We start from the raw sequence: 26,040 nt of genomic DNA on the forward strand, positions 1-26,040 counted from the left end.
GGCTAAATAGGGTAGACACAAGCAGAGAGAGAGAGGGGCAGATAAAGAGAGAGTTATGGGGCCCAGAGACCAATGGATCAATACCATATCTACTTATACAAGCTGGTCAATAATCCCCCAGCTGGCAAACCACACAGAATACTTGCGGCTGTGATCCGGGCTGTGTCACCTCCCGTATACCCAACTGAGCTTCCACTTCCACGGTCCAAAGGTAAAGAGAAAGAAACTACTCACGCGCACGCATACGCACACGCACACACTCGCACACACACACACTCCTCCATAAAAGTGTGTGTGAGAGAGGATGAGAGAGAAATGGCAACGATAGCAATACAAGTAGCTGTAGTGAGGTGTTGTACTGTCGTTTTGCTGAGGCTAAAGTAGTAGTCGTAGTAGCGGTGACAGACATGGCTTTATAAGTCTGTATCAGCTTATACAGGAAGTGCAGAAATTCCAGGCGCTTGTTTTCTCACAACACCTCCTCCCTGTTGTCTCGCTTTTAGGGGATCTAAATTTGTCAAGATCTGTAGGCCGTAACAAATGGGCCTTGATGTTTGTTTTTTTTTAACCTTCTTCTTTTTGTGTTCCTTCTAGTAAATTTTAATGAAAACACACCCAACAATTTAATTTTCAATCACTGTGCCATCTGTTTTTCCCTCGGACATACAGTACACAAATTACTGAAAGAAGTACACGATCAACACAGTTACTTACATCAGGCAAAGGGTTGGAGAGGAGAGGAGGGCTGAGTGATTGGCAGCTGATTTCAGAGACGACATAGACAATACAAACTAATGTCTATGAAAGACAGTTTCCCCACCTAGTGCAATGAGGCACATATAATACACATACACATTCTTACACACACTCACACACACCCACACACATACACACACACACACACACACACACAAAATGGCTCCTTCTAAAGACACAGGACAGAAGACACGTTTGGCTCCGAGATGAGCGTTTGAGTCTGTGGATTTGGGAGGTTACGGGGCTGGAGACGGAAAAAGGACAAGGGAGGTGGTGAGCACGGAAACGTGTCACACACAAGGTCACAGTGACACACAGGCATACACGCACACACAGACGCGCACAAATACAAAACAAACACGCCCACAAACACGGAAACACACACTAATAAAAGCAACACGGATGTGTGTGTCCTTCTAAAGTCTTGTCTAATGTCAGGGACATGATGTGGACTTGAAGATAACAATTTTCTCAGTTGAAGTTGGACAATGACTTCTTGAGAAAAGAAAAGAAAAGAAAAGAAAAAAGTCCTGGAATGATAGAAAAATAAAGTAGAGTGGTGATATCCTTCCCTGTGGAATACATCCTCCAGTGAGTGCAATCCAAATAGATGCTGGTCCAATCCTAAACGCAGGCTTCATTCAACCTGTGAAGTCCAACGTTAGGAAAAGTCTGCCAGTTTGGCCAGAAAGCAGAGGACGATCAACTAGTCCTTGTCTCTTAGAAGCTCACACCATCGCATCCTCAGTGGACTGTAAAATGTGGCATGAATAAACTCCTTTCCTGATGGTTATGTGTATACTATATCACACAAAAAGCAAAGCAAAATAACAAAAAATAAAAACGGATACTGATGAGCACCATGAAGACTGTGACAAAAAGCATGAGGAAGAGGGACACATTTCAAGGTTGCGTAACATGCTTAAACCAATGAGTCTGTCCTCATTTTTCAGTCCTCTGACATCAATAAAGACCACTGGACGCTTTGTCGTCTTTCCTCTGGGGAAAATAAGCGACCTAAGTCTGAAACAAGAGCTACGGAACCTAGAGAAGGCGTCCAAAATGGCCGGGAGAATCCACCTCGGATGTTTTGTCCTGCTAAGTACTACGTGAGATGTTTTCCCATCCAGTACGGCGTATACTGTACACCAATGTTGCAAAGAAATATCGACATAGTGATTTTCTTCTTTTATAGTCTGTACAAGGGTATGAACCTTTGGTCCTGGTTGAAATTACCATTCTAAGATGGCTTTCTTTTTTTTCTTTTTTGTTTTCAAGAGAGAAAAGTTTGTCACATCACACTCCTCCTAGATGAAATACTACACTAATCTGAAGCACACATGAACTACGCACATACTACAAACTCTGTGTGTATTTGCGTGTATGTGTGTGTTGGTGTTTTATGTGTGTGATCCCTTGCTAGATCGAAAATTTACACCCAACATCAGTCTTACTGTACCGTTTAGTGTCTGCACGTGTTTGTATATGTGTAGTCTGATGCTCAAAGTGTAGCTTGTGATGGATGCTGTTGTTTTTTTTCCCCCGGCTTGGTAAAGACAGCACAAGACCTGGAGGATTCATTAGCAGGAGCAAAACAGCACTAGCAGTTGGACACTAGCAGTGTCTCCGCATCTCTCTTTCTTTGATGGAGAGAATTATTCACAGATGAGAGGAAAGAAAGGAAAGTCTGGCGCTGGAGAGATGATAATGACCTGAGGAAAGAGGGAATAAGGAAGAAGAGGCAGAGTAAGAGAAAGACAGTAGGAGGGCGAGAGAATATATAAACAGTATGCAGTACTGTAAGTTTGGGGGGAGGGGGGTGCATTACATAAGCCATAACATCTAGATTATACAGATGCTTCTGCCTTAGAGCTCCTTCATCTGACAGCTCCACAGTCCCCGCTTTATCACACACTCACAGTTAGGTCATGCTTTTAAAGACTCAACCAGTTTTGCTGTGTAAATCTGATTTGAGAGCATCTGCTGCACAGTATGTGAATGCAGTTAAGGATTCCAATACTGTCCTGTGCACAGGCAGAAATCAAAGACACGTAGGATTGTATGTGGAATAATGATACAAATTCAAATACACTGCTGACTAGAAAGAAAAATCCTGCAGAAAATATATCAGATCTAAACCAGGAGAGGCTCACAGTTTTAATCGGAGTGAGGACTATCCACCACGATGTGCGGCTTAGGGGAGGATGCTGTAGCACTCTTCGAGACAAATGTACCGATTGCTTTTTCCTGCAGGGAAATACAGACAGTTTTTATGACAAAAAAATAACCACTTTTTATACATTCAATTGAAGTAATGACATTTTTCAAGCCTACTGTTGCTAGAATGCTAGAATACAACCGCTACTTCTAATATTACTACCCTGCTTAGTGGTGGAACTTGGTATATTTACTCAAGTCCTGTACCTACATTCATCTTGAGAAATAATGCTTTCCCTTCTTGATGAAAAATGGATATCATTCTTATTTCTGTGAGGTAAAGATGAAGCTACAGTCAGCTTTCTTAGCTTGGCATAAAGACTGAAAATCATAAGGAAACAGCTAGTCTGGCTGACTCCAAGGATAAACCCCACCTACTAGCACATCTAAAGCTTATATAATTAACAGATTATATATTGTTTGTTTAATTCATACCAAAAAAGTGTAAAAAAGAAGACATTTTGCAGATTAACAGCGAGTTAGCTAAGGTAAGCAGCTGCTGGCGGTAGCTTCATATACAGATATGAGAGTGATATTGATGTTACTCTGTAAAAAAGCACATAAGCACTAAGAATTAAGTACAGTTTCGAGTAATTCCACATTATGTTGCAATATGTCAGAGGAAAAACATTGTATTTATAACTCTACTACAGCTATGGTTGAGTAGTTACTTCCCTTTGACATGCAATTAACTTTTATGACATGATGCCTTCTATTGATTAATTACCCAACACAAGGCCTATATAAAGTATTAAAATGTGTTCTGCTTATTGAGTACATTTACTTTTGATAATTTAGAACATCCATCCATCCATTATCTATACCGCTTATCCGTCAGAGTTGCGGGGGAGCTGGATCCAAATCCCAGCTGACTTCGGGCGAGAGGCGGGGTCACCCTGGACTGGTCGCCAGCCAGTCACAGGGCCAACACACAGAGACAGACAACCACTCACACCTAAGGGTAATTTAGAGTCACCAATTAACCTGCATGTCTTTGGATTGTGGGAGGAAGCCGGAGTATCTGGAGAAAACCCACACAAGCATGGGGAGAACATGTAAACTCCACACAGAAACCCCAGGTTCAAATCTGGACCTTTCTTGCTGTGAGGCAACAGTGCTAACCACCGCACCACCATGCTGCCTAATTTAGAACTTGTCGCTGCTAATATTTAGACTTTTATGTAAATGTGAGACTTTTACGAAACTGTAATAGGATCGTTTTACATCTTGATGTTGCTTATTTTGTTAAGTAAGACACCTAAACAATGGATTTATCACCGCTACTTAACTACTACTACTATTACTGCACCACTATATCTGTCCCTACTACTATGAACTGAACATAACATATGTGGTATGACATCATACTCATGACACATGGATGCACACACACACACACACACACACACACACAGAGTCATGCTCACACACACACATGAACACACAAGATCACATGCTCATTACCTCCACAAGCTGATGCCAGTGCTCTATTGGTTTGCGTGGATTGGCCAGCATGGCTGCCCAGTGCTCCCGCCCTGGACCTTCAGCTTCGCTTCCCACACGACACATCCCTATAACCTCGTTATGACCAATACTGACAGGCAGCAAGGAAGCAAGGACAAGAGAGACAGAGAGCGAGAGAACCGAGCAGAACAGGGAAGGGGGTGGAGAAAGGGAGAGAGTGAGGATATAGTGGAGCAGGGAGAGAGAGGGAGACAGGGCTTGTAAGAAACAGGCAGGGAGAGTCTCATTTATCAACCTTGAGTACTGGGAAAAGAGTACAGTGGCTGAGGAAGGATATTGAATAGCAGCTCACAAATACACACAACCCTGTATAAAAGCTTGATGTCAGCAGGGGAGCAGGCACGAGCACAAACATACAAAAGCACGCACCTATGGAGATGCCAAATGGAGGGCAGACTACATAATAGGGAGGCGGTGCATCTATATACAAACACATCAACCAGCCAAGTGTTGCTGCAAGCGGCAGACAGGCAAACACTGGCAGGGTTACACTTCTTCCTTCACCATTAGCATAAATCATGCTTATTCATGAGGTGCCCGTCTATGTAAAACAGGGAGCATCCACCAGGAGGCTGACTCACGAGGGGGCCCTCATCGTGTTCAACACAGCCGCAACACCATTAAAATGTGATGACCCGAAAGCAACAGCAAACATCACACTGCATGTGCAAACACACATTCAATAAGCAGCACACTTCACAGTAATGATCGGTTTTTATCTTAAAGCCCCCAGGAGCATGCTACAATATAATAACACCTTAGCTCACTCACCAGTCGTAGTCCATCACTGCAATGATGATGGAAACACTTTCTATATTTTCATTGGGAATGTCAAACACCAGCGCCTCGTTGTACGTGGGGTTCAGTGTGTTCTTCTTAATGGAGGTCTTCCTCTTTTTTAGCCGTCGGCCATCACAGATCAGAGAAGCCTTCACGTATGGATCTGAAGGAGAAACAAGAGATGAAAGGAGACAGAGAAAAAGAGAGGAGACAAGGAAAAGGGGCAGGACGGGGAGAAGAGAGAAAAATGAAAAAAGTAGTAGAGGAGAAAAAAGCATAAAGGAAGGACGAGAGGGAAGTCAGATGAAAAGCAGCGAAGAGGAAAGAGGAAGATGGAGAAAGAGGGGGAGGAAGCAGAGAAGAAAAGATAAGGGGGGGACTCCTGCGAATGCTGTTAGGTATTATGCTCACAGGTATCCGCGCCTGTAACACATAAAAGGCATGAAAATCAAGTCACCTTGGCAAAGCTGGATTAAGAACACAAAAGGAGAAAAGCAGCACAGGTTGAATCACTTCAGTTATCCATTCAACATGTGCAGCTCAGTGACAGCAGCCAGGGAAAACACACACACACACACCCACCACTCCATTCTTATGCTGCATTTTTAAGCATCTATCAGGCACTGCAATCATCTTAAGATCACTGTGGCAGCAATAGCAGGATGCCGTCATTATTATTTGAGATCTCATTTAATCTGAGAGGGCATTTACTTTTTACGATGCCTTTGTTAATTCAATATTAGCATTAGCCATCACATTTCTCCTTCTCACTCTAAAGGGTCAAACTTCTTGCTCTTTTTGTCTATTTCTGCAGATGTAATTGGTGCTAAACCTGCAGCTGATCTTGCTTGCAAGAAAACACACTCGAACAAGTTTTTAGCAGTTGTTGTGTTTGTAACGAATAAACTTCAGAGCTTCAGGTGACATATTCATTATGTATAAACTCTATAGCTCTACTTCTTGATGGAAAAATGTACCCTCAGATTCTTTTACACAGTAAGAAACGATTAATCAGGTGAAGCTTGATGCACTTCAGAAATTATTTAGAAACGATTTAAAGTAATTTCCTAATTTGCACTTTCCCTTAACATGCTTCATCTAGTTCTACTTCACTTAGTGATTAATTAGATTTTCAAAGATTTCTTTCAGCCTTTTTTTGCTCAAACTTTTCCTTGCAGGGGGAAGAAGCAGTAATGATCATGAACATAAAATCAAATTTAACAGCAAAAGAGGAATTGCTTTCCTCAATCAAAAATAAGCATAGTGTATAATGTGGCTGCATTGCTTTCTGGTCCACTGAGCCTGCTGTTGGATGAGAAAACTTTGCTTCTTCATTTGGTGCTAAATGACATAAGAGTTTTTACTCCAAGAAACTGACTTCATAGCAGTTGCTATTCTGTATGTTTGGCCAGTTATCAATCAGAAAAGATATAAACCTAGAAGAAGTCAAGAAAGCAACATACATCACCAGTAGCTGTTTTTTATACAGCGCAGAAGCTCATTTCTGTCATATTTTTCCTTTAAATGAGTTTCCAGTCAGAATGCTTGCTGGAAGTCTCGCAGCAGCATGATTTGTGTGTGTGTGTGTGTGTGTTAATCCTTTACCTGAGAAGCCAGTCAGGTCCATGGCTTTGAGGTTGGTGGCCTTGATGATTGTAGCAGTGAGCCTGCCTGCAGTGGGCAGGTAACACAGCGAGAAATTAAGCTCCCCGAGATCCGCCTTCTCCTGTAGGTCACCATACACACACACAGACAGGGATCAGAAATGAAGCAGGGATGCTGTGATCACACACACACACACACACACACGGCTTTAGAGTCAGATTGGGATAACACTAGCAGACTGATATCCTTCCGTTCACTATGATTGTTTGTGGTCAGAAAAGAGCTACAGTACATCTGTGATTGAAGGCCGGTGACAGCAGGCGTCCTAATGTGGACAGGCAGAGTGTTTAGGCAGAGGGGAAGTGCCGTCACTGTAAATGAATCATATGCCAATCTCTCAATGTCCCCGAGTGGAGGAAAAGTGTTAAGTAGAGGTGACGATTCACGGGCTTTTTATATTTCTCCCTCCCCTCCCATCTACTGATCTTCTCGCTGCCTGTGGTCTCAGTGGCACCACAGTAATGACACCGGTGGTATTCATGTCACACTGTGGCATGATGACTCCTTAGTGGCTTGGAGCCTCACCAATCAATACGTCCCTGGGTGAAACACTGAAATACGCTAAGTAGCTGATGCTTTAAACCTATTTAATAAATGAAACAGCCATGCCAAAAATGTTAAGACTTTGCTCTGTCTAATTTGCTAATAGCCTTTATGAATATTTCATATAAATCTACTTGGACGCCGCGTGATAAAAAGTTTGGATGTGGCCAGCGGTACCTTTCCAGTAATCTATCTGGACTCTCCTGTGCTGTGTTTTTACATTACCAGACTCTGAATGAATTTATACTGCAGAGAATTTCCAATCTCTGCTTATCCTCTCTGTACAGTATGGGCTATATGGTCCTCAGACAACAGACAATAATGCTTCTAAAGTTATATCTTCTTGGCATACAGGAGTGACAGAACATAACCTCACAGGACATAATCTCACCAATCCAATCCAACCTGATGATTCAGTTTGAGAAAGATTTTTGAATATGGAACACTAAACTATTGAATGCTCAAAGAATACTTCTAAATACTTCTAAATCATTTTTTAAAAGATTGCACAAATTGAAATGACCTTTTGGAAATTTCGAAGATGGGAGTACAAACCACGTAAATTCAGATACATGGATAAATACTGAATATGAGTTAAATGTTTCAGTGTTATACATTCTGTGGGATTTTACTTTCAATATATAGTAACAAGTAGTGCTTAAATTTAAAAGTAATTCATTCAGTTGCTCTTAAGATTCCAATTCCAGTAGCCTGTCTTTGCTTCCATAGAGTCACCTTTGTTTTGATAAAATGATAGATGAACTTTGTCGTCTACATCTGCAAATTGAAATGATCTATAACATGTTCTGAATTCTGAGACGTGTATATGCACATGTACATCCTCTGTTCAGCTGTTGAGGTGAATACATTCTGTCAACAACAGCACATCCACATCTTTTTCTATCATTTCTATTCTCATGTGTGCACACGTTTGCATATATCTTATTGTGTTTGTATCTACCATTTGGCTTCACGCTGCCACACATTTTTATCTTATATTTTCATTTATTTTCGTATCTTCCAAGCTGTAATTCAGATTCACTTTCATTCCATGAATGCATGCATTTCTAATAGAAATCTAGAATTGAAAGTGTCACTTGTGTCATGTTTGATACGCCCCATTCCTGCTTCTATCTATCTATCACTGCTTTGGCTCATAATTTGCAGCTGCAACGGCCTGTTATCGCCACAAGGCTCATTCAAATTTTGTCTAGTCTAATCTAAGGCAGCCATCTCTTCCAAATCAATGTGATTATTTTGGGTTATTTCTGCAGCCGAGCTCCTTACCGCGGTGCCCTCCACGATGTCCCTCCAGATGGGTTTGTCCCCGCTGCCCTCGCTGAAGTCCAGCAGGTTGTCCACCACTACCTGGCCAATGAGGTCATGTCTGGAGAAGCGGTCAAAGTCGTACACAGAGAAATGCAACTTCCTGGAATGTAGCTCATTCAGCGGCACGCCGAACTGAAATGTCTCGTTGAACACTGGGTTCAAGGTCTTTCTGTGGACCTGAGAGACAGAAAGACACAGACGATTATTTTGTACATACAAGGTACCAATGAAATACTTACAGGGTAGGTGCAAAAAAATAAGTACATACAGACAATAGAATGAGGGATGAACAACAACATTATTTTACAGCCTGCATACCCTGTAACAATAACATAATAATATACTGTAAAAACAAAGTTGAGAAGGCACTACTTTCTTTTACAGCTACACATGAATTGTAATGCTCTCTCCCACATTTTCTATGCTACGTCTTGACTGTAAAGTCCTGTCACTAAGAGTAATGGCCTTTACCTCAGGTAGAATTCTCAGGCTTTTCAAAATCAGCTGATAATACTGTATGTTATGTAACATGCTGAGTATATGAATATCTTGCACCACAGTATTCCTTCACTGTATGTTGCCCAATAAACTTAAACTGTTTGTGAAAATGTATTATTATTATTATTATCTGATGGTTTTGAGTATCAAATGGAATCGACATTCGATCCCAAAAATGCATGATTGTTCCTGTACTGTATTGTAATGTATCATCATTTTCAAAAGAATACACATGACTAATTCATAGCTACACCTGTACAGGTACACCCATCATCCCTATATCAGACTAAATAATACAGACTATATTAATGATAAGTGCTCAATATTTAGATAACGACAATTATTCTAAAAATGTCCTTATTTTACTATAAATCAAGCCATAAATAATTTCAGTGAAATATCAACACTGTCACACAGATTTCCAAATTTTTCCATTTTATTACTACCCTGGATATGCTGAATAATGACACAGTAATTTGTGTTGTAATCTAAGTGAATGTATTGTCTGGCTTGGCCCCGGTCTGAGCCTCTCATTGTGACAACCTTTTTGCATTTTAGAGTTTTGCATTGATGATTGTATGCCAGTCACAGATACGAGCTGAGGTTTCCCCAAAGATATACTCAAGCCAGGTTTTAGAAACCCCCCTGCAGGCTGTTGGATCATTTCTTCAACCAAACAAACAGGATATTTTTTCATAGCAGCAGAATAGAGGAGTCACTGAGGATTCTGGAAAAGCCTTCAAAAACACAGTAAGTGCTCTCAAACAACCTGCTGGAATTCAAAGTTTGTCTTGTGGCTTTTATCTGTGACTCAACTGTAACCATCACTGCAAAAGTCTTGAATGTAAAAACCAAACACATTCAGCTGGCACAAAAGTGGAGCTGTATTTGGTCAAAATACTTCTACGTCAGCAGAAATCAACAAGGCCCTCATTTTGTTTTCTGTTTTCAGTAACTTCTTTGGCACTGAGCTCTCGTCGCTGTGGTGTGTCTTGTACTGAATACATTTTCTTTTTTTAGATTTTTGAATATTTTCTCAAATTGGTATTTTTTCCTCATTTTCTGGCTGTTTCCTGCTCCGACAAACCATTCAGTTCTGCTTCTGTTTTATCCGAAACAAATAGGAAACATAAAAGGCATCACTTCCTGTAACCCAAATTTTTTTCTCTCTCACAGAATATAGAAGCTTTGATTAACTGCCTGTAGGATGAATCACATTGTGCTGAAAGCAGAAAAAATATTACATGTAAATGTCATGAAACAGTATTTCAAATTGATTCCTATGAAAGAAGTCATGTCAGAATATTCCAGAGGGGTTTGATTCAAAGTGCGGCCATACCGGCTGAAATGCCCTTGAGCAACATCATTAACCTTTACCACACCGCCTGACCTTGTTTCTCAGCCAGAGGGAGAAAAGTGAATTTCACCTTTTCTTGTGGGATGAAGAATCAAATCAAACCTGCTGAAACGAAATAAAGATCTAAAAGACCTTTGACTCAATATTTTGTTTCCCAACACAGACAAGGTACAGGATTTCTTTCTTTTAACAACACATTTCCTATAGGTAACTGTATTTATTCCAAGTTAGTTCACCTTTATTTTGGCTTTGTGTTGTCTTTTCTGCCTTTTCCATCTGTCACCTCTGTAACGAGTCAAATAAAGCAGATCATTTTAATTCAGAGAATGCAGTCTGATGGAAAGAGGGCGGCTGTAATTTCCTGCTCGTCATGTTTTAGCACAGTGCTGACGACATTTTTAAATTTGTCCTCAATCTCATTCAATCTCCAACACAAATTTACTATTTGTTGATTCACTGGCATATTTATTTGCAATGAAAGCATTTGGTATAAATGCTGTCATGCAATAAAGCATGTGATAATTAAAATGTGACACACACTCCATTTTCCAAATCCAACTTTTGTCAGTGCATGAGTGGGTCTGTCACTCTGGCTTATTAGCACTGGATGATTACTTGTTAGCTTTGGAATAAACATGCAGCTGATGGAGATGCTGTGCCTTTAGAAACCAGAAATGCAAAGCTCCATCTACTTGTAGGTGATGTCTGTTTCGCTTTTGAAATTAGTTGAAGGGATAAAACCGTGGCAAAATACGAGTGGTATAAAAATCCCATGTTAATGAGGATGTGATTGAAATTAAACAATCATCTACACTCTAAACAAAAGATGAGCAGTATTATGCAAATGACTGAAGCATTCAGGCTTTTCAGTGACTGAAGGGGCTTTTGTGATATACAGGAGACAGTCGCACAAAGGGGGAAACCAAAAGGGAGAAATTTCAAACTGGTTCAGCTTCACTGTCATCGAAAGCCTACTTTCCTGGCACTACAGTTGAATCTGACCCTTTTTAGTATTTGTCCTTGTGTTATCCCAACACTGTACAAAAGTACAGTACAAAAGGACATATAGCAGAGAACCACAACTCACATTTGAGAAGCCACTGAGCTCATAACTCTTGAGCTTCTCCACAGAGAATCAATGAGAAGAGAGGGGGATTTTTTTGAGTGCTGAAGGTCCATTACCTGGTACAGAACGTCCCAAAATGTACTCAAATATTGACTTAACTGTCCTCAAACACCAGAATAACACACAGGAGCCGAGCAGCAGTGCCCAGTAATAGTCTGAAGCACATTATCTTGAATAAATTATGCCCCAGATTAGATTAGATTACATTAGAGAAACTGTAATGATTCCCCATGAGGAGGTCAGGTCATCAGAGCAACAGCAAAGAGGGAAAACAGTCAGATTTAATGATGTTAAAAAGATTGAGGAGATTTTTCATTTTTACCGGTATTAATAAAGGTGAGTGTGCGAGTGGGAGTCACCTTTGTCTGGAATTTCTTCTTCCTGTCTGGCAGTAGGTAGATCTTCACATATGGGTCAGAGAAGCCGTTGGCATCCTTTGCTGGCAGGTCTAAAGCTTTCAGGATCTTCACCACCAACTGCTCCGTACTGAGACACACACACAAAAAGCAAACTCTTTCACATGCTCATAAAAAATGTACAAAAGGCAGGGGTCGCACAATTTTACACAAATACTCCATCAAACGCAGACACGATCAACCCACACAAACAAACACACACCTGGGAAGGCTTTATACACACATAATGGCGTGGGAGGTTCTGTCTCTGAAGAAAGGAATAGCCAAAATAGCGTGTGTGTGTGCGTGTTTGTGTGTCATCCTTGCAGCTGTATCATGGTTGCACATCACTGATGTTAAACGTAAGCACAGGGTGAGCTCACTGATAATCCTTAACGCAGCACTCTTTATTCTGCACTCACTTTGGGACAGATATACTGAGCTTTTAATGCACAAGAGACGCATAGAAAATCCAAACCAAAAGAAAACCTGGCCCATGCTAGCATTGGGCTGATATTCACTTAGCCTTTGACTATCAGTGTCATCAGCATTTGAACAAATTAGTTTGACTGATGGTATATTTAGAAGTGCAGTAATTATCTAAAGCACTCCAGATGGGTTTGTCCCCGCTGCCCTCGCTGAAGCCCAGCAGGTTGTCCATCACTACCTGGCCCACAAGGGCTCGTGGTCTGAATCTACAGGGTCAGCAGAAAATTACCAGGGTAGAAAATAATATATAAAGAAAATACTGCTACATAGATTCTTGTTTCTTGTTAAATACTACAAAGTTTTACCTCTTCAGGACTTATTGTAATGGAGCATTTGTATTCGATGTGTTAAAAGCACAGAACAAATAATATATGTTTAGTTTCTTATTATTTTTAAATTCTTATTTATTTGAAGGCAAAATCTGTAATCAATCTGTAAATAAAGGTGTAGTCCTGACACAAACGTCGTGAATACAAGTTTGGATGTGGCTTCCACTGCCAAACTGAGTGACAGGTAATACAGGGACAACAACTAAACCTAAGTAACTAATGTTTCTGATGCTGCTAAAGGTTGCTGGATGGATAATGGAAACAAAAGTTTATATCATTTCTAAATTTCTATTTCTAAATAGTTTAACTATTTTTGTTAGCAATTTATCTGCTGATTATTTTCTCAATTGCTCTTTTGGTCTTTAAAATGTAAATAGTGAAAAATGGCCATTATCAGATTTTTTGGCATTTTTATTTAGCAGAAATGCCAAAAAATCTGATGAACATTTTTTTCTAAATTTCAAAAATTATTGATCAAAGAGGCTAACTATTATTTTTTTGCCAACCCACTGATCAATTAATCAACTGATCTGGGCCCTACAGTAATGATAAGCTTAACTCATCTATTACGTTTGTAAATATCTAATACTATATGTGGCCAAAAAGAGGAGTTTTATTGTCTCAGGCTCAAAGTGCTATTTCTCTGACAAGAAGAAAAGGACAAAATGACAAGACTATTTCATTGTACATACTATATCCTCTAGGAAAAATGTTTAAAGATAGTAAATATGGGTAAAAATATGAAAGCATGAACGCACATGAGCGCAGCACACACGTCTTTACATTCACATGCTCCATCTGGAGTCATGGCTGCGTCTCATGCGCCGTTTATTATGTATTTAATTACCAGATGAAGATGAAGATGGCTCAGAGGCCTTTAATCAGACCTCGTTAGACTGTGTCTCCTCATGTTAACCAGTGTGTCAGCACTTCATTAGCTGCTTTGGGAGAGCAGCGTGAACTTTGGGGCTGAGGAAGGATCAGCAGGGCAAACACCAACAGTGACCCTGGCAGTTCTAACGTTTCTGTCCATGTGTACCAATCACGAATGAGATACGCTTGTTGACAACACAACCATGGCCAATCAGGACACGTGTTTACCTCTGAATCACATCCAATTAAGGAAATCGGATAAACATGTCCACTCTGCAATCACATCAAATCAGGGAGATACAGGGCAAACCGCTGGAGGAAATTACATTTCTAGCTCAGCCAGATAAATATTTTAATGAGAAAACCCTGACCAATTTAAATATGCATCTAATGATCTTTAATCCAGTATGATTTTGAGACACTCTGCAGTCAGCCATACTATTAGCCAGCATGGTTCACAGCAATGCTCAGATATACAATAACTGGAAACAACAGGAAGCTTGTGTACAAAAAGAATGCAGCTCTCCCTGACCGTCATGACTTTTCCTGTGTTTTTCTTGTGTGTTACACAGACACTCACGTGTCTCACCACAGAACAAGACGTGAGCTGGAACCAAAACCAAGGTTTTTACACAATCCATGAGGCATGCTGCAGAGAATATACCTATTACTGCTGGAGAAGAGAGCGAAATTCACGGCTTTATTCGTGGCAGACAATGCCCGGAAGCTTGCTGTTATTCCCACAGTGGAAATGTGTCAGCTTTTAATGGGATTGTCAATAGAAATGCCTTTCCCAGAGGATCTGAGGAAGATTGACATTGTTGTTCTTACTGTTACTCTCCAAACAGTGAGGTCTCACACATTAACATACCAATCTTACCACAGTCCTAGTGCTAACACACCACTGCATGTCCATACACTCGTCTACATCTACATCTGCATCTCTAACTTTTCTTCTTTATTCCTTGATCACTCCTTCTCTTAATTAATTCATTAATTCATTAATTAATGCCTTCCTTGCTTATGTAAAGCACTTTGAATTGCCTGGTTATTGAAATGTGCTGTACAAATAAACTAGCCTTGCCTCTTCTACTCCTCCCTCTAAAACAATTTCCCTCCAGTGCAATGACAGACAACTACAGGATGACATAAATTATCTTGTGACTTTATAAATGGGAAAAAAGGGACGCACGAACAGTTTTCATCATTAACCTCCCTCTCCGTCCAACTCCCTTGCTAATTCTCTGTAACTCCAGCTATAACACAGTCTGGTGTTATTATGTGTTGACAGGGGCTGCTGTTTAAAGTGGCTCATCATATATAATTCATGACTGAAACAGCCTCTCGCTCCTTTTCTTTTCTGACCATCAGCACTTTTGGCCGTTGTAATGTTTCTACATGTCAGAGCAGGCAGAGATGGGGGACTGCCAACTGAGCCTCAGACAGGTCGAGCTGCACACCCCTCCCCACAACCAACAACCAACCTGACTTACAGCGGCCATGCACATTCATGTACACATTCTCCCATCATCCAGCCCTCATAGCATGGCACCCACCAAATACATACTTAATCGTTCAGCAGGGAATATTCAACAGAATCGTCAAAGGAGCAAAATGAAAGTAAACTGTGCCAAACAGTACATAAAAGACGCTGCTGCTGCTTTGTCACTTACTTTTAATGGAATCACTTGCTTATTTACAGACATCGATATTTCAGTATGATTAACATAAAATAACTAGACCATAGTCAATACAACAACTGGTAGCCTCTTACATCTAACGCCAGCGGCATGGTACCTGGTGTTTTTCAAAATGAGGACTACGTTTCCAATAAAACCCAATCCTCAGTGTCTCAAACTCAATTTTGTACTTGAGCCCAAGGTTTTCTTTTTGTTTCTACTGAGGAGGATAAACACACTGAAATCTCTCTGTTCTCTACTATAAAGAAATTCAGCAAACCAGTGTCTGTTTACAGCCCTCTGACTTAGTGTTTGAAGTACTGCACACCCGCTGCTACGATCACAGTGGTGCAAAATCGCATCAACATTTACCGGAGACAAACAAAATCATAGTTCTACTCCGTTGGATTCATCAAACAATGTTCAGGTCTCTTTCTTAAGGCTAAAATTCTCCAATCAGCTCACATGTATCTATGGTTAGATGGCTCAATGGATGCAAACTTGGTTGTTCAGTCGGTCTACCACTTTGATTTGGACTGAAATATCTCAAAACTACTGGATTGCCAAGAAATGTGGTATTTTCAGTTGTAGTTTGTGTTTAACATTAACATTCAGCTCCAAGCACGGCTGTGCCCACAGAGCCGCTAGCATGGCTGAAGACTCCTGTTTTCCTGCTGTTTCCTTGAGTAACTTAAAGTCACTTAAAGTCAGTAACGTTTCTACTTGTCCTTGATTTAAACTTTGTGGACACCAAGCAATGACAGACATGAAGTCCAGTGTACTGCCTTCACATTCTGTGATGACAGTTTTGTTTTCCACTATTTGGATCAAAGCAGGAGGTGTGCAGTATTCCAGAAAGCCTTTATTCTAACCTGGTGGTGACGTTATGGCCTCATTGTTTACAGCTAAACTTGATATCTTGAAATTATTGTGGAAATGATTTACTAATGTTAAAATTCCACATTTTAGAGACAGACAGAGAGTAGGTTGTTTCGGCCTAAGCCCACTGACTTACTTGAAAGCATAGCGCAGGAGGAAGCTGATCTTGCCGCAGTTGTCGCCCTGTTTGCCTTCGCCCTGGTCGCCCTTGGGCCTGTAGAGCTCTGGTTTGATTTGCCCAATGCTGGTTACCTGCTCCTTCTCTTCTGCGTGGAAATCAGGACTGGAGAGCTGGTGAGTCATGGGCTTGGGCCTAAACAGACACATGAGAGCTTAGAGGGTGAATATTAAGTGAAGAGCACAGAGCACACACACACACACACACACACTAATAAAAGATGCCATGCAACAGTGTGATTCAGCAGCTTCATCAGGTATGCAGTGGTGGGTAAAACATCTAAATAGAGTTTGTTTTTATTTACACACCTTTTTTACACATGCATGCATCATAGCAAGAGTTATCAAATCAAGGCTATAGTTGTGTGATGGTGGTGCTTCTGAAGTACAAACTACCAAAAACACAAAAACACAAATTAATATCTGTTAAAAACAGAGAAATATTCTGATGGGGTCTTCTCTGTTTTAGTAGAATCCACATCTGTAGCTATGCTGTGGCTGCATCTGTTTTTCAAGATGGAACTTCATTTAAAATTAACGCAGAGATCTTGCACACAAAGCCCAAGATGATTTGCTTTTATAGACCTCAAAAGGCTTCATTAGAGGCAAATGAGATTAAAGCCAACATAGGCCAACCAATATACTCTTTATCAGTGTGCTCACAAAGATGTTTTTTTAGCAGGTAAAGCCTTTAATTTTTAATAATGTGTGCTCCAGTTGTTTCTCCTTTAATGATCACTAGCTTGAAGTTAACATTCACTCCTGTTTCTATTCACCACTTCATCTCTGTTCTTAATAAAAACACACAACCAGCAGCTACAACACTAAAATGAAAAATGGGCGCAGTCTTTTAAACACACATACACACACACGTCAGGCACACTCATACTGACCGTGCAGTGACCTGCTGCTGGGAGTGAGCGTTGGGCAGGTCTTTCGGAGGATGAGCTCCAACCTCTGAGTTGGGGACATCTGGAGACGTCTGACTCAGCTTCAGAGTTCCTAACAGGGTGAGAGAATGGACAAAACAATCCTTGATGACTCATACGTCTCTTTTGTTAGGGCTTCAGTTGTTACAGAATGTCGTTTCTTTTGCTCTGCAGGGTCGACATCATCGATCTCATTGATTGTATTACATTGATTTAACAGGGAGTGATTTAACAGCATATAGAAGGGACGGAATGAGCACACACATATTTACAATAACGGAACATGAGCCAGCATGAAAGGCATACAACACGGTGTATGAAAGGAAGCACATCCAGCTGCACTGAAGGCAGCCAGCAAACATTTGACTCTGAATAATGACAAACAACCTCCACCACTGTTGACAGACAGCATAAATACATCACCGGAATGAAAGCTCACATCTGTTACCTGAGCTGTTTCATCAAACCAGGTCAGCATCAGTTTATAGAGGTTTAGTTTTATTTGGATTCCTGTTGATCTTAACTTACTGATTCCAATCACGTCATCACTGCTTTCTCTCTGGGAAGGATCTCTTGAAGTTACATTATTAGTCGTGCTATTATTATTCATATATTAACTATTGTCATGATTTTCAATGTTACAATATTGCTAATTATCAATCACACTCCTATTGTTAGTACTATAGTTGCTGTTTTTATTTTGGTTGCTGTTTCTTTTGTCTCTCTCTTTTGTCACCTCCACCCAACACGGACCCCGACAGAAAGCCCCCCCCCCTCTGAACCTGGTTCTGTTCAAGGTTTCTTCCCGTTAATGGCGAGTTTTTCCTGCCACTGCTGCTCAATATAATACCTGATTCATACCTGCTCATGTGGGGATTCTTGAATCCTTAATTTGGAATTCCTGGATCGTTGGGTCTCTCTCTAATAAAAGAGTTTGGTCTAGACCTGCTCTTTATGGAAAGTGCCTTGCGATAACGGTGTTATGAATTGGCGCTATATAAATAAAGATTGATTAATTGATTGATTGACATTAATCAATATCTTTATGTACGTTTATGCCACGGCTGCCACTAATAATTTTTTTTATATTAACTCTTTAAGCTACAAAACATGAGAGAGAGGCAAAAAATGTTTTGTTTTGTCTGAGCAACAGTCTAACACCAAAAAAACCCAAGACATTTACAATGATATACAACAAAGAAAAGCCACTGAAGAAGATAGAAACATCAAATTACATGATTAAAACAATTCAGCGATTATCAAGATAGTTGCAGAATAATTTTATGTTGATCGATTGCAGTTCTACTTTGTGTTTTTATTTCACATTTGAAGATTAAAACAAGTGACTATGTCCAATTTGAAAAGGTTGCTTGTAGTAACAAACCCACACAGAATTATGAGCCAACTCGGCAGCTCTAGTGAGCTTTTAAGCTTATTGTTTTTGTTTCATGGCAAATTTAGTGCTTGGTTCAGTTTCACTGCTCACATCAGCCTTGTTTTCAGCTGTTTTCTGCAAACAAGCTCTGATGAAAATAGTGAAAAAAGTAGAGCATTTAGCAGCTAAAGAATGAGATTTTCTCAGGAATTTGCACAGGCCAAAACAGAACTAACAGAGAAGTATAGGAATTATACTCCACAGGTGCCAGACACATGACTCAAATGGCATGATAATGACTGGAGCAACTACATGCTAACAGCTTAACACAGACCAACCCATTAATAGACACAAGTCCCAGACTTCCTAAATTTTCTGCCAGTGTAACTATAAGCAATAAGAGACTAGGCCAGAGAGATGAAAAAGTAATATTCCTTGAATGTAGCACTACTGAAAGAGAACCCATTTATATATACAATAATGGTGAGCATTTATCATACTGTTGCTGCACAGATAAAATATTTGTACTGTATGTAGGTAAATGTATTAAATTCAGTACTCTGAGTATATTAAAAGGAGAAGTTATTGGCTGAGGTATTACATTACTCTTACAGTCAGACTGGGATTAAGAGAGTCTACTGTCTGTGAGCTTCCTCCACTCTCACCAGCATTGTTGGGGTAGGAGTCCATGTCCAGGTAGGAGTGCTCCTGGGTCTCATGTGGCCCCCCAACCACACCTCCGACCTCCCCTCTCTCCAGTCCCACCAAATCAGCGAAATGGGGGTGGTGCTGGCCCTGCTGGCCCAGGGTGGGGTAGAGTGAGGACGAGGAGGTGCCCTCCTTCCTCTGCAGAAGCGGGGGTAAGAGCGACGACTGGCCAGTGCCTCCGAGGCTTCCAATACCAGCGCTTCCGGGCAGCAACCCCGACGTCAGGCTCAGGCCTCCGCCCTCCTTGTCCCGCCATGGCAGCCAGCAGAGCTTCCAGGAGACGAAGAGGGACACGGAGAGAAGGACGATGCCACAGAATGTCACGATGACCGACAGCAGACTGACAGAAATCTCTACAAAGGACCAGAGGAACACATGGAGAGGAGGAAGGAGAAGGTTAAGCAATGAAAATCAGAGGATTCAGAAATTCAAGGAGAAAACACCAACAGTGTCTCTACGCAATGTCAACCAGCATTTCCTCATGGTTATTAGCTTTTTAATCTGTGAGGGCTCAAGGACTGTGTGTGAGGGGTGGGTGGGGGTGGGGGTGTGTGTGGATATGGCGGAGTGGTGGATGTGGGTGTTGGGGAGGGTGGGGTATGACTCATCCGGATGAAAAAGTGTACAGAATAACAGAAAAGCGCAGTTTCAGCACCAGAATGCTGGACAGTTCCAGCAACAGCCTCTGTCAAAGAGACAAAGAATGGAAGAGAGTCGGCTCCAGCGGGGGGAACTTTTGTAGTTCTGTTTATGGTTTAGAAGCCCACAACTGCCTGTGTCGGAGCCTATGATACGTAAATTCGTGATGAATTCATGAATTTGTAAATACCCTATTAATAACCCATGAATATTTATAAATAAAGAGACTAAACATACAATGAATATTTATTATTATTCTAAGCCATTTGAAGTCTCTTTATAAATAGCATGTTTTGGGTCTGATGACTGTCTTAACAAAAGTACCAATCAGAGCCCAAAATGAACTATAGGCCCAGAGCCCTGAACATGAATATTCATGGTTTGTAAGTAGACCGAGAAGACTCATTACGATACAGTGTGCAGATTTCGCTAACTGAGTACGCTTCCACACCTTGAAGCGCTTGAGTGGAATTTTTGCCCCTCGCCATCTTGGGCTCCGTCCAGACCAGAGGGCCACCAATTAACAATCCTTCCTGTCTGCGGGCAGGCCAATCATCATCTTCATGTAGAACAGCACTGTCTTACCATGGGAGGACAATGTTCCCTGAACCCCCCACCAAATCCATACAAAGACCTCTTTTTCTTTAATGCCCTTTTCCTTTCATTTACTTCAATTCAGAGAGTCTCTGTGGGCACGACAAAGACATAAACACTGTTAAATCACACAAAAGAGAATGAAATTTTATCTGAAACAGGCTGACAACAAGACTGAGAGCAAATGAGTGAAAACATGACAACAGCAGCCAATCCTCCAGCCCTGGGGTACATCTTCTGGAATTTGGTTCGCCTTCTGTCTCCACCCGCCCTCCACGTCTCTCTCTTCCACTCCCTCCTCTATATAATCCCCTCAAACACCCCTCATTCCTCGCTGTCATTTCTTTTCCCATGCTGTCTGCCTTTGCACGCTTTGACTTTATTCCTCTCCTCAGCAACTGTCTCTTTGTTCGTCACCCCTACCTTCTCTCTCTCTCTCTCTCTCTCTCTCTCTCCGCCCCCACCTCCTGCTATGCCTCTCCTTCCCCTCTCTCTCTCTCTCTCTCTTTGTTGAATTATTCATCAGTCTGTGTATGTCATTAATCAGCACTTGTTCAAAAGATATGATTGGGGGGCCGTGGGTGTGGGGGATGGGCGAGGGGACATCGATCTGTCGTGGTGGAGAACAAGACGGTGTGTGAAGTGAGGAACAAGCGATGGAAAGGTAGAGAAAAAAGGAAGAGGGAACAAGGCAAGAGAGAACATGATGACGGAGATAATGAGACAACAGAAGGGTAAAGTGATTGAACGGGAGGAGAGGAAAAGAGGGCAAAGGAAGGTAAGACCGGGTAGAAAACACCAAGAAAAATATGGACAGTAGTGATGAAGGGGAACGGAGTGAACGGAAAAATGACCCAAACCACAGAATGGGTTAGACAGGGAGAGGGTTGAAAACAGATTGGTGCACATGTTGAAACAGACATATAAGCTGACTTGGTTTATTCCCCCTTTTCATTTCCTCAGAGGAAGGGAGCTGGTTTGATGAAGTCGATAGAACTACAACGCCATGTGTGAGAGAGTAGAAAGCAAAGAGGCAACGGTAGAGAGAGGAAGAGCTCAGGAACAGATAGAGAGATGGAGGAAAACAAGCTGACAATGATTTAGAGCGAAACCTAAAGAGGGGAGAGGTTTAAGGATGAGAAAGGTTAATGTATTGATCTGGAGGGGGAAAAACAAAGCAAGGAAACAGAGGAGTAGGTTGTGTGTGGTTGGCAGATCAGGATGCACTGATAAGACACGGCTGTGATCAAACGTGCGTGGGGACTGTCGGGGGCCAAACCACTCTGCTCCATTTGTCTCTCTTTAGGGCAGTCACTGTACCTTCCCGAGGACTGATCCTGCCAAAGATCCATCGCTAATCCACAAAGCATAAAAAGCAAGTCAGCGGGCGGGTAGGTGGGTGGGTAGGAGGTCTCTGAAGTGCACCGTGAAGAGGGACTGAGACTCCCTGTCAATCAGCGACTGATGCAAGCCCACTGGGAGTCGTACATTGCTCCACATCAAACACATCTCCGCTGCTTACACAAGCCATTCGCTGACAGCTTTCGGCGGTCGTGGTCCTCCGAGGGCACAGAGACTTCCGTCAGCAAACACCGAAAAATCACAGCTGGTAAGCGAGGGGGCCAACGCCTAAAACCATGGCGTGACATTTCTTCACAGAGCAATCCAAATCTCCAGAGGCAACATGCAGCCAATCCAGGCTAATCTACACTGAGCCACAGATATCCAAGCTAATCTGCATAACAGCGCATTGCACTTCCAAATGCTTCAATGAGAACCCACACACAATACTCTGCACACAATACACTCCAGCGTGGTGCACCTACTTGGTAAAATATATATCTCTAATCCAGCTAGGAGATAACAATTGCAGAATTCTACCGAGACTCTTTTGGTGCTCGTAAAAGAAATGGGATGGACTTGTACCGTAGACATTTCAATCTTGCTGATTAATATTTCATGGTTTGTGTTCTGAATCTTCTGCACCTGTGGCCATCTTTAAATAAGACCAATTCTCTTAGCATCTGCCTTCTCATACCTTCAATTCTAAGAAATGTCATGTTGCTGTACCTGTCCACAACTGACGAGGCAATGCTAACATGTTTCTGCTGAAGCTTTTGATAGATAATACCTTATTATCATGTTCTGACTGTTACTGTTATTAGTAAAACATACAGATTTAAGTATTGGAAGTCTGTTCAGGTTTTTGTTCTTGTTAGGGTATAAAAGCCTGACTCAGGGCATAATTGGGCACTAAAAATCTTCAATGAAGCCCATATTAACAGAATTCCTTTTGAGTGGGTGATCAGTTCCTTAAAGCAATTTCTAAAATCATTTCAGTATCAAAGACTAACCCCCGTAGGCCTGAAAGCTGTCTGTTAAGTATGTAGATTCCTTCTTCACAGTACAGCAGCTGTGGTCTGCTTGGATACATTACACTGAAAATCTAAGTCATATGTAGTTGTTTTTAATGATGGAAATCACTGAGCATATGGACAGATGGAGTGGTTTATTCTGCAGGAGATGTTTGAGAAGTTTCTGTGGATTCTTTGCCTCTGTTGTGTGTGAAGGAGTTAATTACCAACTTCCAACAATCCACATGGGTTTGAGCCTTGATACTACCGAAGTACCTTTTTGGTGAAGTAAGAGAGGATGAGGCAACTTTGTGTGGGTTTTTAGCCAAATGAGTGAAATGGCTCTGAGGATGGAAATGCTGTTCTTTTAGATGGACTGCCATAAACGTTTGTCTCCAGGTGTGTGTGTTACCTGTGTCCAGCTGTCTGTTGCGACCTCTCAGCAGGTAGCTGAACTCTTGGCAGCGTTCACTCTGGCTGTAACCTCTTGGAGAGTTGAAGCACAGCTCCTCCACCAGCACCAGCGCCTTCTTACACAGGTCTTCATCCCAGTCCCCCGACATCCTCCAATCCGCATCGCACTCTCACCAGCAGTCAGCCAATGACAGCACAGCCCTCGCCGCCCTCACCTATTGGACGGCGCTCGGGTAGGTAGAGTGTTGTCCCGTCCACCTTTTACAAGGTGTGAACTGAGGTAGAGGAGGCAGCTGGAGGCTGAAGGGTCAGCGGCAATGAAGGGAGAACACGAGGGGCTCTGCAGGGTGTCTTGGTCTGGATCACAGACACCAGACTGGCGTGCCCATGTGTGACTGAGCGACACCCACCCCTCTCACTTTGCCTGGGAGAAATAAAAGGAAAGAAACTGGCAACGTGAGTGTAAGGACATAAAAGTGTACAAATCAAGTTTCTGGCAGAATGGTCACCTTAACCATTAAGTGAGAACACTGATGCCAAAACCATCAGTGCGTCCCTGATAGAGCATTGGCTCCAGTGCTACATAATATCGCTTTACCTTACACTCTGAAGAGGGATGGAAGGCAACTGGCATCATTTAAGAAGTGAAAAGGGTTGATCTCGTTGCAGGTACAGCTAAATGCTTAAGTGTTGTGTTTTGTCAGCCAAAATTACATTAAAGGTTCACCCATAGGATGAAAAAACTGATTTTTTCCCCTTCCCACTTATCTAGCTATTAGCCACACCGAGCCCCTCTGCCACTACCACAAACCACAGGCCTGACATGACAATTCGTCAAGGACCACAAATGAATTTCCTTTTACCTCCATTGTAAAGGGATGGCAGCAGAGGGCTGCTAGGTAAAGAAAATCACCATGCAGTCTATATGTGGCCAGAAGAGCCATACAAATTAGTTAATGAGCCTTAACTTACCCCTAAGGTTCAAACAAAGCATTTGAATTGAACTGAAAAACAGATAAAAGCTGTGTGCAACTGTGCATAGTTGGGTGTTGATTCTTCTCCAGAAACGGCACTGTTACAATTTTATTTTCAAAATCTCTAAGTGGACACACCACATAATTTCCATTACTTAAATGCCAATCATCTTACAGTGAATAATGCCATTTGCTTCAGCACGCACATGTTGAATTGCAGGAAGCCCTACTGTCAATGATCTCCTGGGGAAACAGTGATTATTTTGGTTTATAAAAATGACCAATGGGTCAGTTGTCCTGATACTTCATGTAATATTTCAAAACAAAACACTCTTTACCATAATTACAGAGTAATTTAGATAATTATGAGCTCTCTTGTTTTGAGCCCCCAAAACACAAATATATTGAAGGAACTACTAACACTGCGAGAGTGAGTGACTGAGTCCTCACTTCTCTTTTTTTTTAACTTATTCAACATATTCAATCATGGGCTTGAAGAACCACCAGCTACTTCAGCTTTAACTTCACATTTTGCTCTGTAGATCTATTGTACTGAAGGAAATGATCCAAATTAAAGCATTTCATTAGTTTTAATAATGTCATAAAGCCATGGCTGGTGTGTTTTACCTTTATTGAACTTGACTCTCGAGGTTCTGGGCCATGGTGAATTTGCAAGCCAGAGCTGAGGCACTCTACATGTAAAATCTTCTTTACAAATAGGTTTGGCTGAGGAATGCAGAGTTATGCCTGCAGTGCATGCATAACCTTTAGCTTGTTATTTTCCTAATGTTTCCAAGACCCAAAACAGGAGCCTGCAGACAAGTGGCTTTTTTTCTTCACTGCAATTTGGGAACAGTGTTTCTTTCTCAGTCATCTAGCTCCAACAGTAAACAGTGGAACACATCTGTTTCCGTGGTTTCTCCAACACATCGGCATGGACTGGAAGTCACTGTCGGATCTGGAGAGATTCTTCTCAAGCTCTTCAACATCACCTGAAAAACAGTTTGAATCAATCAATCAAAAAGGCAAAGAAACAAGGACACCAACAAACTAAAAAACTAAATCTCCTAAAACATCAGATGGATATAAAATTAGATATAGTAAGTCTGACTGCCTTGTGCGTGTGCTCTTTGTCCTTTCATCCAAGAGAAACTAGATTTCTTTTGCATACTGTCTTTATTTTTGAACTCATTCTGTCTAAATAAAAGCAGGTCAATGCCCAACTCCTGTTTCTCACAGTCTGTGAGCCTCCAGGGACTCTGACTGAGGAGAATATATGCAAAGTTGTGTCTAATAATACATATCCATTGCAGAAACCCTGGTATTGAATATGTCTTGGCAAAAATCTTTTACAAACCGTGGTGTGGTTGGAAAATAAATCACTGGCAAAACAATGTTCATGGTGAGAGGTCAGCTCACTTTTCCATCGAGCTGTTT

At 41.5% G+C, this 26,040-nt stretch overlaps 1 protein-coding gene across 1 annotated transcript; it reads right to left on the reverse strand.

Annotated features, from left to right (window-relative positions):
* Positions 1–2,913: 2,913 nt before the first annotated feature.
* Positions 2,914–23,778, reverse strand: syt3 (synaptotagmin III). Its single transcript, XM_070848242.1, has 10 exons — positions 23,628–23,778; positions 19,586–19,981; positions 17,510–17,618; positions 16,576–16,752; positions 12,155–12,281; positions 8,773–8,991; positions 6,883–7,003; positions 5,269–5,440; positions 4,438–4,567; positions 2,914–3,003 (listed from the first exon to the last, which is right to left on the reverse strand). Exons 1-10 carry the CDS (start codon positions 23,776–23,778, stop codon positions 2,914–2,916), a joined length of 1,692 nt encoding a protein of 563 aa, XP_070704343.1.
* Positions 23,779–26,040: the final 2,262 nt, after the last annotated feature.

Source organism: Pempheris klunzingeri, chromosome 17 (assembly GCF_042242105.1).
Source record: "Pempheris klunzingeri isolate RE-2024b chromosome 17, fPemKlu1.hap1, whole genome shotgun sequence".
NCBI classification, from domain to species: Eukaryota; Metazoa; Chordata; class Actinopteri; order Acropomatiformes; family Pempheridae; genus Pempheris; species Pempheris klunzingeri.